The sequence below is a fragment of the Myotis nattereri genome, assembly GCF_964212035.1.
Source record: "Myotis nattereri genome assembly, chromosome: 19".
Classification (NCBI taxonomy): Eukaryota; Metazoa; Chordata; class Mammalia; order Chiroptera; family Vespertilionidae; genus Myotis; species Myotis nattereri.
In genome coordinates this window covers 27,404,892-27,420,199 of record NC_138095.1, presented here as the reverse complement: position 1 = coordinate 27,420,199, position 15,308 = coordinate 27,404,892, and the positions used below count along the sequence as shown (strand labels likewise).

Below are 15,308 nucleotides of genomic sequence, written 5' to 3'. Positions count from 1 at the left end.
GCAAGTGCACGGTGGCAAAGCTCGCCTGGCAAGACAGGAAGCCCGGCCGGCGTGGCTCATGAACCAGGAGGTCAGGGTTCCATTCCCACGCAGGGCACAGGCCCGGGTTGTGGGCTTCATCCCCAGTGGGGGGTGTGCAGGAGGCAGCCGATCAACGATTCTCTCTCATCATTGATGTTTCTATCTCTTTCTCCCTCTCCCTTCCTCTCTGAAATAGAAATACATTTTTTAAAAATAAATAAATAAATAAAACAAACAAATAAATAAATAAATAAATAAAAAGACGGGAAAATGCCAGGCCAACACATGCATGCCAAGGTGGGGGGTGGGGGACTTTGGGTGCAGAAAGGGGTGGTGTGGACATTTCTCAGTTAATCAGGCTGCATCCCCTTCTTGTCCGCCAGCCAAGCACTGGGACACAGCGCCGCCCTGGTGGAGGGCAGTGACGATGCAGATGAAACCAACACAGGCTTAAAATTCCTGCAACTGGGAGCATGAAAGACTTCCCAGTCACTGCTCTGGAAGGGGGTGATGCCTGTCTAGATCAGCTTTTTTTAAAAAAATATATTTTTATTGATTTCAGAGAGGAAGGGAGAGGGAGAGAGAGAGAGATATCAGTGAGAATCATTAATCAGCACGCCCCTGACTGGGGACAGAGCCTGCAACCTGGGCATGTGCCCTTGACCGGAATCGAACCTGGGACCCTTCAGTGCATAGGCCCTAACCGGCCAGGGCTAGGTCAGCTTTTGAATGTCGTCTCGAACAGTGCTGAGCCCAGAGCCAGGGCCCACAAAATAACAGCTGAACGGATAGAGCCATAATGTACGAGGCACCTCCTATCTGCTCACAAGAGCTAACTGTCCTGTGGTCGGGAATTTTGCAACGTCAGTCAATCTACCCCAAGCCTTTCACGTGACTCCATCGTGACTCTCAATGTGATGAAGGAACGTGTTTGCCCCGCGGCCTTACCTGCTCCTGTCTTCACAGTATCTAAAAATAGCCTCTTTGGTGATCAGCCGGTTGGTTCTGCGCATCTCGTTCAAAACGGCGGTCATCCAGTCCTCCACGCGGCCCTCGGCCCGCACGGTCTTGCGGAACTCCATGACCTCCCCTTCTGCGGAGATCATGGCGGACACCAGCTTCTCCCCGCTGTCCCCGTCCTGGAACCGCAGCGCCGCTATGTTGTCATACATCTGCAACACAACGGAGACGCCCCGTGACACAGGCGCCGAGCTCTGCAGCCGAAGGGCAGCCTGGAGGGGCACACGAAACGCATGACCCTTCGCCCAAACGTCTGTTCACAGGACAAATACACATACACGGGTCCTTCCGTGTGCCCTGCGCTGTGCAAAGGCCTGCGGTAAAAGAAAGAGCCCGAGCCAGCTGCTCCGTGGCTAGAGCCCTCAGACTGGAGGGCACAGGTTTGATTCCCAGTCAAAGGCATATACCTCGGTCGCAGGCTGGATCCCCGGCCCAGATCAGGGCATATGTGGGAGGCAACCGATCGCTGTGTCTCTCATCGATTTTCTCTCCCTCTCTCTCTCCCCCTTCTCCCTCCTTCCACTCTTTCTAAAAAATCGGTGGGAAAATACTCTCAGCTGAGGAGTAAGAAAACAAAGAAAGAAAGAGGAGACAGGCTCCCTCCCCACATCTGAGATTCTGGAGTAGGTGCTGGTATGGAGAGATATGCGGACACATGTGCGAGCTGAACACAGGAGAGGGAAGAGCCAGGGGCTGAAACGCCCGAGGGCTGAAGAATGAGACCTGACTGGGTCACGTGGGCAGCTGCTTCTCCTCTCTCAGCCGAACAAGCACAGCAACGGCCCTGACAAGACCACACAGACCCCGTGCGAGAGGCCGGCACATCACCCCCGTGTTCGCTGGCTGCCGTCGCTGCCATTCACCGGAGTCACCCAGTCCCCGGGAAAATGAGCTTTTTAGGGCCCAACACTTACAACCAGCAGCGTTTCATCTTAAACCTCTGGGCGGAACTACAGTGTGAAGAGAACTCGGGGAAAACAAACCGCAGGACAGAGCCCAGGCAGGCGCCCCCCCCACCCCGCCCCCCGGAGGCCTGGCCGACCTTGATCATGTGCTCCTGGACACAGAGCGGGTCGCTGCTGCCCAGGATGCTGAGCAGCTCGTCGTCGGAGATGAAGAAGAACCGTGGGAAGGCGTTGCGCTTGGAGTCCAGGTAGTCGTTCAGGCTCTTCTGGCACTTCTCCAGGCCCTCGCTGATGTGCTGCAGGTCCGAGAGGCGGTTCGGGGCCTCGCAGCATCGCTTGATCACGGGGTCTTTCAAGGTCTCGCCCATGATCTGCACCAGGTCAAGAGGACAGAAGTCAGGCACTTGCCTGTGCCCGGGCTCGACGCACCCCAGGAACCACAGTCTCTGGGGAGGCCAGCTGTCATGGGCAGTTTCCCTTCGACAACCTCCTGCCAGGTATTCATCCTGAATGTGGGGAAGCATTAGGCACGGCCTGCGAATTACCGACGAACCCCAAGAACCCGGTGCCCACAAAATGTCCAGTCACTAGACAATAATCAGAGAATGTCAAGCCACGCCCATGGGTAAAGGCATTAAAATACTTCCTCGGTTTCGTGGTGTGAAACACATTTCTCCGCATGATATGTCCTAAATTATGGCATAAAATTACACGAAGTGTCATCTGTAATTGCTTCTTAAACCTATCTACGGAGAAGAAGACTTTTTTTAACATGACATAAAAGTGGCCACGTTCAGGGGATGGGACTATGGGAAGAACTGTGGAAGATACATCTGTTCTACATTTTCCAGCTGTTTTTTTGAAAGCAAGTGTTACTTTTATAATAAAAATAAATAAATACTAAGAAGAGCCATCTGCCAGCAGCTGCAGCTCAAACAGGAGTTGTCACAGGGCAGATGAAGGTCACACACAAAGACAGAAAGAGTTCAGGCCCTGGCTGGTTTAGCTCAGTGGATACAGCGTCAGCCTGCAGACTCAAGGGCCCCAGGTTCGATTCTGATCAAGGGCATGTACCTTGGTTGCGGGCACGTCCCCAGTGGGGAGTGTGCAGAAGGCAGCTGATTGATGTTTCTCTCTCATCAATGTTTCTAACTCTCTATCCCTCTCCCTTTCCTCTCTGTAAGAAATCAATAAAATATATTTTTTTTAAAAAAAAGAGTTCAGAAGCTGTGAGCAGTCGGGACACCACGTGGAAGTGCGCGGGCGCCTCGAGCCCCTTCTGCCACTTGCCCTTTTAAACACTTTGTCGATGTTGTCGAACTTCTTCGCCTCCTCCGGCAGCTGCGAGCGGATGTCTCCTCCGATGAAGATGCTCTCCAGGTACATCCACTTCCTCTGCACCAGCATCCAGATCTGCGGGCACAGCGTGGCCGTGGCCCGGGCGCCCCGCCGCCAGGTCATGGGGCACCCCCCCCAGCCTGGGAGTTTTACGGGCTGTGAATGCCGTGTCCATGAGAACATTTAACCAGCAAAGGAAGCATCCGGCTGCACCCCACCCTCAGCGGTGGGGCCCGCTCCCCACCGGCTCCCCGCCCGCCTGCGGCCTCACCTCGATGACCTCGCCGATCAGTGAAAGCGTCTTCTCCCACTTGTGCACCGTCTGCAGGAAGGGCCCCACGAAGCGGCTGCCCGAGATGCTCTGCAGGTTGAACGTGTTGTCGTCGAGGCACTGGATGATCTCGTCCACGGACCCCAAGATGTAGCCGCGCTCCTGGGTGCCCTTGAAGTACTTGACCACGGAGAACTTCATGTTCTCCCACGTGTCCAGGATCTCCTTCACGGCCTGCCGGGAGCATGGGGGGGGGCGGGGGGGCGGCTCGGCCCGGAAGCAGAAAGCAAACAGGACCCAACCCACCGCAGCTCCCCAGCCTGCCCGGGACCCCCCCTCAGCCCGGGGTGTGGGACGGTTTCAGAAGCAGCAGAGGCGTGTCATGGAGATGCCGGCATCTCTGGCGAGGACTCCATGCAGGTGAGCACGCTCCCACGTGGCTGACACTCTAGTTCTGGTGCAAGCAGCTCCCCGAGACGCGAGCGCGGCGGGGACTAGCGTGCTCTCGCTGTGTGGCGGCGACTCCTCCCTCCCGACGGGGCCTCCCTGGAAGCAGCCCTACCTTCTCGATGGCGATCTCCTTGATGGCTGCCGTGACAATCTCGTTGAGCACGTCCGCGTGCTTGTCAAGCTCCATGGCAAACATGTTCTCCAAGGTGAAGGTCTCGGTCATTTCGAAATACACGCCCGTCTTTTCCATGAGCTCTTTCCAGTGCCTGGAATGCATGGACAGCACGCTCTGCTGGCCGACCGACCGGGGTGCTGGGTTTCCTTCCTCCCCCCGAGGTCCCAGGACGGTCCTCGGTGCGCGCTGCTGGGGACGGGATTCTGAAACACGAGGACGAGGACGTCGCTGGGACTGCTCCCCAAAGCCCCACGGGCAGCCAGGAAATGAGCTATTTATGCGGGTCACGTGTTCCTCTGCATGGTGCTGACCTCGCCCCCTGGCTATTTAAAAAAACAAAAAAACACCTTTGGGTGAAGAGAGTGCAAATGACGCTACACCCCACAGGGTGGCTTTCTGTTCAAAAAGGGAGAAACCTCGTGGCCGATCGCCTTATAGAAAGTTCACATAAGAACAACGTTACAGAAATACGACTCGCCTCTGTCCGCCTGCCTCGCTGAGCCCTGGCTCTTGGCCGTCACGTCTCAGCAGAGACAGCCCTGTCCGTGCTCACAGAGGCCGCCAGAGGCCCGAACAAACCTGTCCCGGAGCGCCTCGTGCTTCAGGTCCAGCAGCAGGGGGATCGAGTCCTTGAAGGCCTTCATTTTCGCCTCCAGGTGGAAGGCCACGGCCAGGTTGCGGACCATCCGCGGGAACTTGCGCAGGGAGCGCAGGAAGCCCTCGATGCCCTCCTGCAGGAACTGCACGTTCAGGTTGATCCAGAGCGTCTGGGACCACTCTTCCTTCGCCACCTGGGAATGGACGGGACGGCCATCAGCGGCCCCCCTGGACACACGAAGGCAGCGTGACCTGACCTGGAATCCAACCGTGACCTCTTGGTGCGCAGATCAAAACTCAGCCACTGAGCCACCCCGGCCAGGCCATTTTAGCCATTTGTAACTGAGCAAGTCAGTGACATCAAGAACATTCACATGTTGTGCAACCATCCCCACTATCTAGTTCCAGAACTTTCTCATCACCCCAAAGGGAAACCCGTCAGCAGTCTCCTAGTGCGTCTGCCCGAGAGCCGAGCGAGAGCGTCTATAACACCGGCCCAGGCCCATCAGGGTGGTGGCCTTCGTGCGCGGGCCTGGCGAGTCCTGCACTCCCCTCGGGGGCGCGTCTGGGAGCTCACTTTCAGCTCCTCGTAGAGCTCGTAGATCATCCGCAGCCCGGTCATCTCCTTCTGCACCTTCAGCAGCTCTGGGTACATGGTGATCGGGAGGTCGAAGAGCTTCTCCGCGTTGGCCAGCTCCTGGCGGTTCCTTTCATGCCTCACCAGCTCCCTCTCAAAGCTGCCTAAGAGGTCCATGCCTAGTGAGGGAGTCAATGGCAGGGGGACCGGGGGGGCGGGGGGGTTGGGGGGACAGAGAACGTTAGGCTGCAGACCGGAGGAGTGGTCACGCACAGGACCGGTCACGCACAGGGCACGCACACCATCGCCGCACCCACGCGCCACCAGGGAAGACCCATTTGAAACCACCAGACTTCATCTCGCCTTGATTCTAACTAACACCAGGGGCCACTTTCACCGGCAAGTCCCTCCAATTGGAAATCTGTCTGCTTGGCATGCTCCCTCCTCTCGGGGTCCCAGCCTGGCAGCCCAGAACAGCGGGATCAGGCAGTTAGGACCCGGGCCCCAGGCATCAGCGGTTTTCCCAGATTCCCCAGGGGAACCCAGAGTATGGGCACGGCTAACAGGTCTCCCCCTAACACTGCCAAGTAAAGCGACCTCAACTCACATACCTGGGGAAGGCCAATGAGACTGTCCTTACCACTATCCAGGTCTTCACCCACCGAGCCAGGGCCTTCAGAATAGAACCGCTTCGCGAAGTCCTCCATCTGCTGCCGGAAGTTCATGATCTCGCTGCGAGTGATCTGGGGAAAGCAGGCGGCTGTCACTCGGCCCGCGGAGGCCCCACGCTCTTGCCTCGGGAAGTGCAAACGCCACGGTACCTCCGTGAAGGTTCTCTTGATGCTGCCAAGAGCGTGCTCCACGTTCACAGAGTCGGTGAACAGGCTCTGCCACATGCTCTCGATCTTGTCAACCAGCTCTTTCTCCGCACTGGAGGGCTGATAGAAGAAGAAGAATTAAAATAAGACACAGAACAAGGAATAAAGGGTCAGCATTTGGAAGGGAATGTGTGGTCAGAGCTACTGCCCGGGGCTCTAAGGGACTTGAACAACACCACAGCTGGTTGATTGAAAGTTATACTTATATTAAAAATTATATTTTTGGCCGAAACCGGTTTGGCTCAGTGGATAGAGCGTCGGCCTGCGGACTGAAAGGTCCCAGGTTCGATTCCGGTCAAGGGCATGTACCTGGGTTGCGGGCACATCCCCAGTGGGAGATGTGCAGGAGGCAGCTGATCGATGTTTCTCTCTCATCGATGTTTCTGACTCTCTGTCTCTCTCCCTTCCTCTCTGTGAAAAATCAATAAAATATATTAAAAAAAATTATATTTTTGTAATTAAAATAAATGCAAGGTAATTTTTAAAAACAAATAGTTGGCATAGAAGGAGAGACAGATAACTTAGAGAGATAAGAGCTTCATAAACTGAAAACCAGCTTCAGATCAACATAATCTCTGATTAAAACGCGGTGGCCCTGGCTCGCTAACGCATCCAGTCGTGCTGTCAGTCAGAGCGAAAACACGCCCCCTGAGACCACGCCCCCTGAGACCACGCCCCCTGAGGCCCTGGCATGCGGCCTCCAGCGCTCTCCGCCATCTGTGGGACAGCACAATGTCCAGAACGTGCTCAGAAATAACAGGGACGAGGACACGCATGACTGGCTGAGACCAAGGGCGGCAGGACAGTGGGAGAGACCACCTGAGGCTGTAGGACACAGGGTCCAAACATTTCACTTGACAGAGTGAAGACAGCAAAAGGCAAAATGGAGACTTTCTGTTGTAATTATAAAATGTAAATGTTGCCTAGTGCGCATCTCTCTGATGTAAATTTTGCTACTGCTCCGGGGAGGCATGCAAAGCCGTCAAGCAAGTAAATGCTGACGTCACTGGAGCCATGCGAGACCAAGAAACAGGCTCTGAACTGAATAGCTGCGGGGTTGGCCTTCCATTTAAATGTTGCCACATCAAGTCACACACAAATCTACGGCAGCACGGGCGGGAGGAGTCTCTGAAGAGGCCTCAGAGGCCGACCGGTCTCGCTCACGTGCAGGTTGTACATCGCCATGGTGCGGTACCGCTCCTGGACGTCCCTGTACCTCAGCTCCATCATCAGGGATTTGCTCCTCACTTCCGCAATCGTCGCGAGGACAAACTTGAGATCCTCCAGGGTCCCGGGGCTCTTCTTCAGGTTCTTGGCCAGGCTCTGGAAGAGAAAGTGCGGCCCTCGCCGCTCTGGCTCAGTGGGTAGAGCGTCGGCCCGAGGACTAAAGGGTGCCAGGTTCGATGCCGCTCAAGGGCACGTAACTCAGATGGAGGCTTGCTCCCTGCACGTGGGAGGCAACCGATCGATGCCTCTCTCTCACATCGATGTTTCCCCCCCCCACCCCATCCCTGCCTCCCTTCCACTCTCTCTAAAAATCAATGGAAAAAATATCCTTAGGTGAAGATGAACAAAAAAAGAAAAACAAGTTTGCAGGACACTAAACACACAGGGAAACGGTGCCAATGAGCCTGACTCTCCCGGAAGGCGCCTGGTGACCGTGCACTACCTCCATCTCCTCGTGGAGGCTGTGCAGCTCCTCCCGGGCCGACTCGTTGAGCAGCTTCCCGAGCGACATGACCCAGGCCTTGGCGCTCTCCTGCACCGTATGCGCCAGCGGCCCCAGCTGCAGCCGCACGCAGTGCTCCTCCTTGACCAGGGGCTGGCGCATCACCTCCTGGGAGATCTTGGTGTAGAACTGCAGCTTCTCGTCGTAGGACACGCACGGGGGCTTCTTGGCGGCGAACTTCTCCATCACGATGGCTTTGTCCAGCTTCCAGAGGGGCCGGTACTTCTTCCACCTCTGCAGGTACTTTGTGAGGTTGACCAGAATCCTGTGGACATTCTGGGGGATCATGAGGGCCTGCTCGATGATCTGGGGGTTCAGGGAGATGTCGCTGTAGAAGGTTATGGTCACCACTTCCTCCTCCTCCCCCTTCTGCGGGGGGCATTCTATGCAGCTGCCATTCATCCAGCGAACAAAATTCTGGCAAAATAAGCATAAGGGGAGAGGCGGTGCTTCAGGATCAATTTTGCTGCCTGCGCATCTATCAGTCCACAGTAGTAACTCTTGCTCGCAACGAAAATCACTTTATCCTTAATAAATTGTGCTCAGTTGCCAAAAGGACCACCATTCTTGGTTCCTCCCACCACCCTCCCACCCGGACCAGCCTGCAGCTTGACCACCAAGAGTGCTGGAGGGCTATGCATGTTCCCAGCAAGCACTCCAGCACCTGGGCAGCTCCCACTCCCGAGCTCTTGAACGAGACTGAGCTATTGCACTAGATCAGCGGTTCTCAACCTGTGGGTTGCGACCCCTTGGCGGGGGGGGGTTTGAACGACCCTTTCACAGGGATCGCCTAAGACCATCGGAAAACACATATATAAGTACATATTGTTTTTGTGATTAATCACTATGCTTTAGTTATGTTCAATTTGGAACAATGAAATTGAGGGGTCACCACAACATGAGGAACTGTATTAAAGGGTCGTGGCATTAGGAAGGTTGAGAACCACTGCACTAGATGGTGATAAGCCACCCAATGGAGAGCAAGGGCCTCCAGCCAATCAGCGGCGTGCGAGTGAGGACAGGCCAGAGAGAGAGAACTCAGCCCAACCCAGCCTGCGGAAGCCTGAGCTAAATAAACAGCTATCATGTTAGACTGGCAGTGGCTTGTTGTGCAAAAAAGCTAACTTTTTAAATAACAAGGGCCATCCACTTTCTATAGGACGGATGAATAAAACATTAGTTTTCTTACTGACAAGTAAAGAAACACAAAGTCAGGTAAACTGACCCCCTAGTGTCCCAGAAAAATCTGTTCATTTGTTGGCTTGCTTTTGTTAATTCTCACCTGAGACTATTTTTCCATTGATTCTTAGAGAGAGTGGGAGGGAGGGGGAGAGAGAGAGAGAAACATGGATGTGAGAGAGACACACCAATGAGTTGCCTCCTACACGCGCCCAGGACCACAGCCAGGGAAGCAAGCCTACAACTGAGGGACATGGCCTGGACCGGATCGAACCTGGGACCCTTCGGTCCGCAGGCCGACACTCCATCCCGAGCCAAACCGGCCAGGGCCAACTCTGTTCATCTGACATGTCTCTGCTTCACTGTCAAGGTTCCCTCACACTCTATTTATTGATTTATTTTATATGTTTTTGTTGATTTCAGAGGAAGAGGAAGGGAGAGGGATAGAAATAGAAAAGCAATGAGAGAGAAACACTGATCAGCTGCCTTCTGCACCCCCCCTGCTGGGGTTCGAACTCGCCACCCAGGCATGTGCCCTGATGGGGAGCCGAACCCGTGACCTCTCGGTTCATGGGGGACGCTTAACCACTGAGCCACACGCCCGGGTCCTCCTGCTTCTTTTGATGAAGGATGGTCCCTCCAGCAAACCAGGGTGCGTCCCACAGAGCGCTGTGCGGCGGGAGCAACCACCAAGCTGCTGCCACTCACACGCTGACGCCGGCGCCGAGCTCCCTCCACGTGGCCCGGGGCTGAGCCCTCCCACAACTCGAGGCGGTGGCTGTGCTGCCATTCCCTTCGGGAGGAGGCCACTAAGTCCTAGCCGAACTCTGGCTCACTTCGTTTCCAGTACCGACAGGACTCCTGAAGCTCAGGGACGTGCGGATAAGCCATGTTACTTAGTCATGCGTGCTCACTTGCGGGGTGGCGAGGGGGGTTGTATTGTGACCACAGAACTGGTCGTGATTGTGCAGAAAGCAGCGGAAGGAGAGAAGAAAAGGGGGCTCAGACCGAGCCTTCCGGATGCTCCACACTCGAGTCCACAAGGCGGGGACCAGGAAGAGACCAGAAGGGTCTGGACAAAGACCAGGGTGGGGCCTGAGTGCTCGCCCCCTCAGGACTCGCCGCCCACCCGAAACACCCTGCCCCACTCACCCTGGTGACCTCCACGCAGTTTCGGGCGCAGTGGACGCACATTTTGTCAATCTCATTTGCATTGGGGTGCAGGATGATCTCTGGAGCCGTCAAGATGGTCTCCGTTTGGAACAGAGGGACGTTGCCCTGGATTAAGGAGTTAAAAGCCTGCAAATTCCTAAGAGGGGTTGATTTAAAAAAAAAAAAAAAAAAAGACTCAGAACTCGCCAGAGCAAAATGCATCCAACACTCGAAGTGGCTCGAGCACAGACGTCACAGGGAGAGGCTGTAGGAAAGGACGCCTTCTAGGGCGACACGGACAGCTGGGCTGAGCTGGGTGATGGAGCCGGTTTTCCTGGCCCACATGTTACACGTTAGGAGTCACAGCGGGGTTTCACTCGGTACCTGCAGCCCGCCCCCTCCACGGTTCCCGTATGCAAATGGTTCCCGTCCCCACCGCCTTCGGCACAGGCAGCGGGAGGCTCACTTGAGGATGAGCTTGGTCAGGACCTCGTAGACGCGCTTCTCCCAGTACTCGTAGTACGTGGCCAGCTTGGGCGCCTTGCCCGTGTTGGTGTGGATGACCAGGCCCTCGACCTTGGTCAGCAGGGGCCCGATGGCGAGGTACCACCGGACCATGTAGTCCACGTCCTTGGTCCTCTCCCGGTCAATGTGCTCGAAGAACTCCTTCACGCCTGTGGGGGGCCGGCCAGTTCCTCAGGGACCCCGGGGGGACGGGGTCTCAGAGAGCCATCCACCCAGCAGCCGTCTCTCTTGGGAACGACAAAAGCAGCCTTAACCGTGACCCAAAGCACAAAGCAAGTCAACGCCGGACGTCAGGTGGGCCAGACCCTACGCCGCACCAAGGGCAGCATGGCACGTCCACGCGACGTCGGCGCACAGCAGGCGCTGTCACGCTGCGGGTAAGCCTGCTGTTCTAGGGCGGCTTATTGAGCAAGTACATGTGAGCCCCTGAGAATTACCCATGATCCTTTCTGGTACGTGGGTGAGATTGCTAGAATGGTTTTATTCCATTCATGGAATAAATGTGTATGTGTGTGCGTGTGTGCATGTGCGTGCGTGTGTGTGTGTGTGTGTGTGCGCACACGTGGGCTCATAGTCTCGACCAGGACGGTGCTTGCATCCCTGCCACCATCGAGGGAACGGGCAGCGGGCTCACCTGGGAGATCCTCCTCGGTCTTGGGTGCCGGGTACTTGAAGAGGTTGATGGACTCGATCAGCGTGAGCCTGGAGGCAATGTCGTCCGCATTCTTATGAATCTGGTGGACGAGGGACTCGAACTTCCCGATGGCCTGCTTGCACCGCGTTATGTAGTCAGCAATACCTTTGGAGGAAGAGAGAGACCACGCACAGAAGTGAGAACAGGCTAGAGGCTGCCAGCGGGGAAGGAGGTCGGGGTGGGAGGGGGGGCGTGGCTTTCAGGGGGCGCGCGGGGAGCCCTGTGTGTGGGGACAGCCCGTGTCCTGGCTGTGATGAGTGAGAAGTTAGCGCTCGGGGGACCAGGTGAGGGAACACGGGATCTCCCCGAGCGCATTCTTACAGCAGCGTGCGAACCCATGGTCGTTTCAAAATGGAAACGTTAATTTTAGAAAGCGAAGCAGTCCCTGCTGCTGGAGGAGAGAGCTGTGGGTCAGCGGGATGTGCCAACAGCACCCACCCCCTCCCCACTCCCGACTGAGGCCTCGGGATGAAGTGATACTGCCCGCGGGCCTGCGACCACGTGTGTCCGCGTCCAGAAACCAGACCCCACCCCAGCTGAACGCCACGCGGCCGCAGGCGGGGGCGTCACCTAGCGAGTTCCAGTTCAGCCTCTTGAATCCAGACCGGAACACGCGGAGCAGCTCCTGCGAGTGGTCGTCGAGCAGGGCAGCCTCGGCGTCGTTCAGCGTCCTGACCAGCATGTGGTAGTGGTCCAGCATGTGCTGGATGCCCTCCGTGTACCTGCGAGCGGAGAGACGGGCACGGGAGGCGAGGGCAAGGGGCGCCCTGGCTGACCGACGGTCACAAGGGACCGGGAACCGGCCTGAAACTCCGATGGAGAGATTTGCAGAATCGCAAAACGATGCCCCTCTTCCCACTAACTTTCTTCCTCTTTGGAACATTCTGGTTACTTCTCGTTCACAATGTAATCTATGTCCACCTGAAATGGCTCGTTGTTATTTTTAGATAAATGAGCAAACGCGTACTCTGGACACTGCTTTGTTTTCATTTCCTCTGGTAAGTATTGGTCATTATAAGACCCACAAAACGCAAGCCCCGGGCAGGGGCTCTGCGTGATTCCCGGGTGGGGGCAGCCCGAGACCAGAGCCGCGCGCCGGCTGGAGACGCGGTACCTGAGGAATTTGTCCTCCTGGAGGGCCACGTTCCTTGCTAATTCGGGGACAGGAAATCCCAGCTGCTCCAGGTACTTGGTTTCGTTGATAATCTCCCTGAGAGCGAACGGGAAATTGATGGCGAACGTGATGCCCCTGTCGGAGGTCTCGGCAGCATCCTCAGGGTTGGCAGCAATCTGGGGAGAGACGTGCCCCCGTCAGCACGGGCGGACCGGCGGGAAGCCGTCAGATCAACACCGCCCGAGCGACGCGTGGACTTGACAGACGGGCGGGGAGCTGCCGGAACCAGCGCGACTACACGACTTTATTTGGTGAACAGTTTTAATTCCATTTTGCCACCCAACTCGAAACTTGGGCAACTGCATCTAAAATTCCATAATTCTCTCTCCTCTCGGCAACGTGCAGAAGCTGACGCTGTGAGACCGTGGGCTGGAGTGAGGCGCGGCCGCCTTGCAGGCCCCGGCCCTCGTCACTCACTGCGGTCCTCCCTCAGGACTTCAGGCACCAGAGGCCTCAGCCCGCCAGGCCCGGCCCCTCCTCGCGGCCAGAGGCAGGTGCTGAGACTTGCTACGTGCCAGCCCCAAAGAGCAAGGACAGGACGGATCCCGAGAAGCGCATCTCCCTGCAGGTTTAACATGGTCCACGGCCAGCTGCTCCCTCTATGGTTCCACGAACACGGTGTGCTATTGGATCTGGCTCGTTTTGACAAACGGGGAAACTGAGGCTGAGTGAAGCCGATCCCGGTACGTTCCCTGCCTGTGACACTGTGCTGTCCCCGTCTCTCCTTCCTGCTGCTCCTCGCCTCCCAGCCTGGTGGGTGTCGGGGAGCGATGTCCCCCCCTCACATGGCATCGCCTCCCAGCCTGGTGGGTGTCGGGGAGCGATGTCCCCCCCCTCACGTGGCACCACACCTTCATGAGCAGACTCTTCTTCATGAGCGTCGGCAGCAGCTGCTCTGTCGTGTCCCTCCACAGCTCGTACTTCCGTTCCTCGTAGTCCTTCATCGTCCTGCCCACTTCCAGGTACTTTTGTTTTACCTGTCACAGAATTCAACATTATCATTCTGTCCTTGGGAATGAACCTCTCTCTCTCTCTCTCTCTCTCTCTCTAAAAGAAATGGTCTACCCATTCTGCAAAAGGAAGCAGGCAGAATGTCACAGATGCCGGAGGGCCTGCTGGGGTGGGGGGGCCCTGAGCCCCAGACTGACGAGCAGACATCGGCAGCCGCACTCGGTGCAGCCAGGAACTAAGCACGGCTTTCACAGTTTAAAATGCATTTTTAGTGACTCTTAGGGGGAGAGAGGGAGCGGGAGAAAGGCGCATCGGGGAGAGGGAGGCCACGGGAATCCCTGCGCACCTCCTCGCCCCGCTCGCTGTCCAGGATCTCCTGCACCTCCTGGAACCGCAGGATGGTGTGCTTGATGCGGTAGAACAGGGAGCGCTCCCAGTAGATGGCACCCGCCACCGGGGGGTGGTTCTTGTACAGAGGCGGGTTCTCGTGGTTCTGGACGAAGATTTTATTGATGATGTCGATCTGGAAAGAAGCGCACGCGCTCTGTGAGCGAGAGCCCACCGGGAAGCCGAGAACATGCAGCTGGACACATGCGTCTCTGAAGAAGTGAGCACGGGACACCCAGAAAGAGGCTAACATCGCGTTTTCACTGCTGAGCTTACCATTCACTGCTTCCCCATGTATTTCCCAGTAGTTTCCTCTCGTAAACACATGCGGTGTTACAAACTGCCTGCCAGCGACAGGCTGTGGGCCTCCGTCTGACATCAGAAACCCTGCACCTGCTCTGGACGTGCCCCGAGGCCTGTGACCGTGTCACTGGGATGGCTGCAAGGACGCGCGCACGCAGGGCGCACCGCTATGCGAGGGGACAGCTTCCCACTGGACAATCCTCACTCAATTCTCCAGCGGCACAGAGCCCGCTGCGCCGTGGCTGCCTGTACTACTGACATGCTGGCGTGGGGAAGCGCCACGGCGCTCTGAATGTGGGGGGAAGACAGACAGGGTGGCTGGACTGTTCACACTCCAGCGGCGGCAGGTTTTGTCACTCACCTCCTTACAATACTGCACGAGAATGTCGTTAAACTTCATCATCATTTGCCGGTTGATGGCCTCCCGTGACCGGATGTGCTTGAACTTCAGAAGCATGTCAAACGCTGCTTCGGCCGACCGAAGCGTCTTAAAGGACTCGTCAATAAAATTTTTTGCTTCTTTCTCGATAACCTGCCAAAACAAAACAACAACAAAGTCAAGAAAACATCCCTCATGCCACCGTACTTGTCCTGCAGAAGCAAAGTGGCAAAAGAAAAAAAAAAGGCGGAAAGAAGTCAGTGCCTTGCGAAGGCTCCACGGTGCTCCAGCGGAGGCTGGCGGGCGGCAGGACGGCGGGTGGCGCGTGGGTTCCTGCCCTCCCTCAGCCAGCACACGACGACAGGAGACATTTTTAAATATTAACTTATCGGACAAAGACCTGGGCGAGGGCACAGCAGCAGAGGACACTTTGGAAGCAGAGAACGTAACTACAGAAGGAGAGAATTTCGCCCACAGCCGGCAACGGGCCCATCTGCTCCCCTTGGAGACCCACGGGAGGCTGAGCATTTGGAGGCACCAGGAAGAGGAGGGGCAAGTGAGGATCCCTCTCACCCACCCAGGCCGGCTCCGCAGCGAGGCCAC

The 15,308-nt window shown here is 56.5% G+C and overlaps 1 protein-coding gene across 1 annotated transcript in view; it reads right to left on the bottom strand.

The window, feature by feature from the left end:
* Positions 1-15,308, bottom strand: part of DNAH10 (dynein axonemal heavy chain 10) — a 68,848-nt gene that overhangs the window by 41,669 nt on the left and 11,871 nt on the right. Inside the window, exons 13-31 of the mRNA XM_081113751.1 lie at positions 14,688-14,858; positions 13,983-14,159; positions 13,537-13,662; positions 12,626-12,801; positions 12,082-12,233; positions 11,452-11,616; positions 10,759-10,966; positions 10,293-10,449; positions 7,902-8,378; positions 7,397-7,555; positions 6,176-6,292; positions 5,995-6,097; positions 5,355-5,533; positions 4,760-4,971; positions 4,118-4,271; positions 3,556-3,789; positions 3,237-3,359; positions 2,084-2,317; positions 970-1,193 (exon numbers count right to left, since the gene is read on the bottom strand). Coding sequence (XP_080969877.1) covers positions 970-1,193; positions 2,084-2,317; positions 3,237-3,359; positions 3,556-3,789; positions 4,118-4,271; positions 4,760-4,971; positions 5,355-5,533; positions 5,995-6,097; positions 6,176-6,292; positions 7,397-7,555; positions 7,902-8,378; positions 10,293-10,449; positions 10,759-10,966; positions 11,452-11,616; positions 12,082-12,233; positions 12,626-12,801; positions 13,537-13,662; positions 13,983-14,159; positions 14,688-14,858 — 3,548 coding nt within the window. The remainder of the gene's footprint in view (positions 1-969; positions 1,194-2,083; positions 2,318-3,236; positions 3,360-3,555; positions 3,790-4,117; positions 4,272-4,759; positions 4,972-5,354; positions 5,534-5,994; positions 6,098-6,175; positions 6,293-7,396; positions 7,556-7,901; positions 8,379-10,292; positions 10,450-10,758; positions 10,967-11,451; positions 11,617-12,081; positions 12,234-12,625; positions 12,802-13,536; positions 13,663-13,982; positions 14,160-14,687; positions 14,859-15,308) is intronic.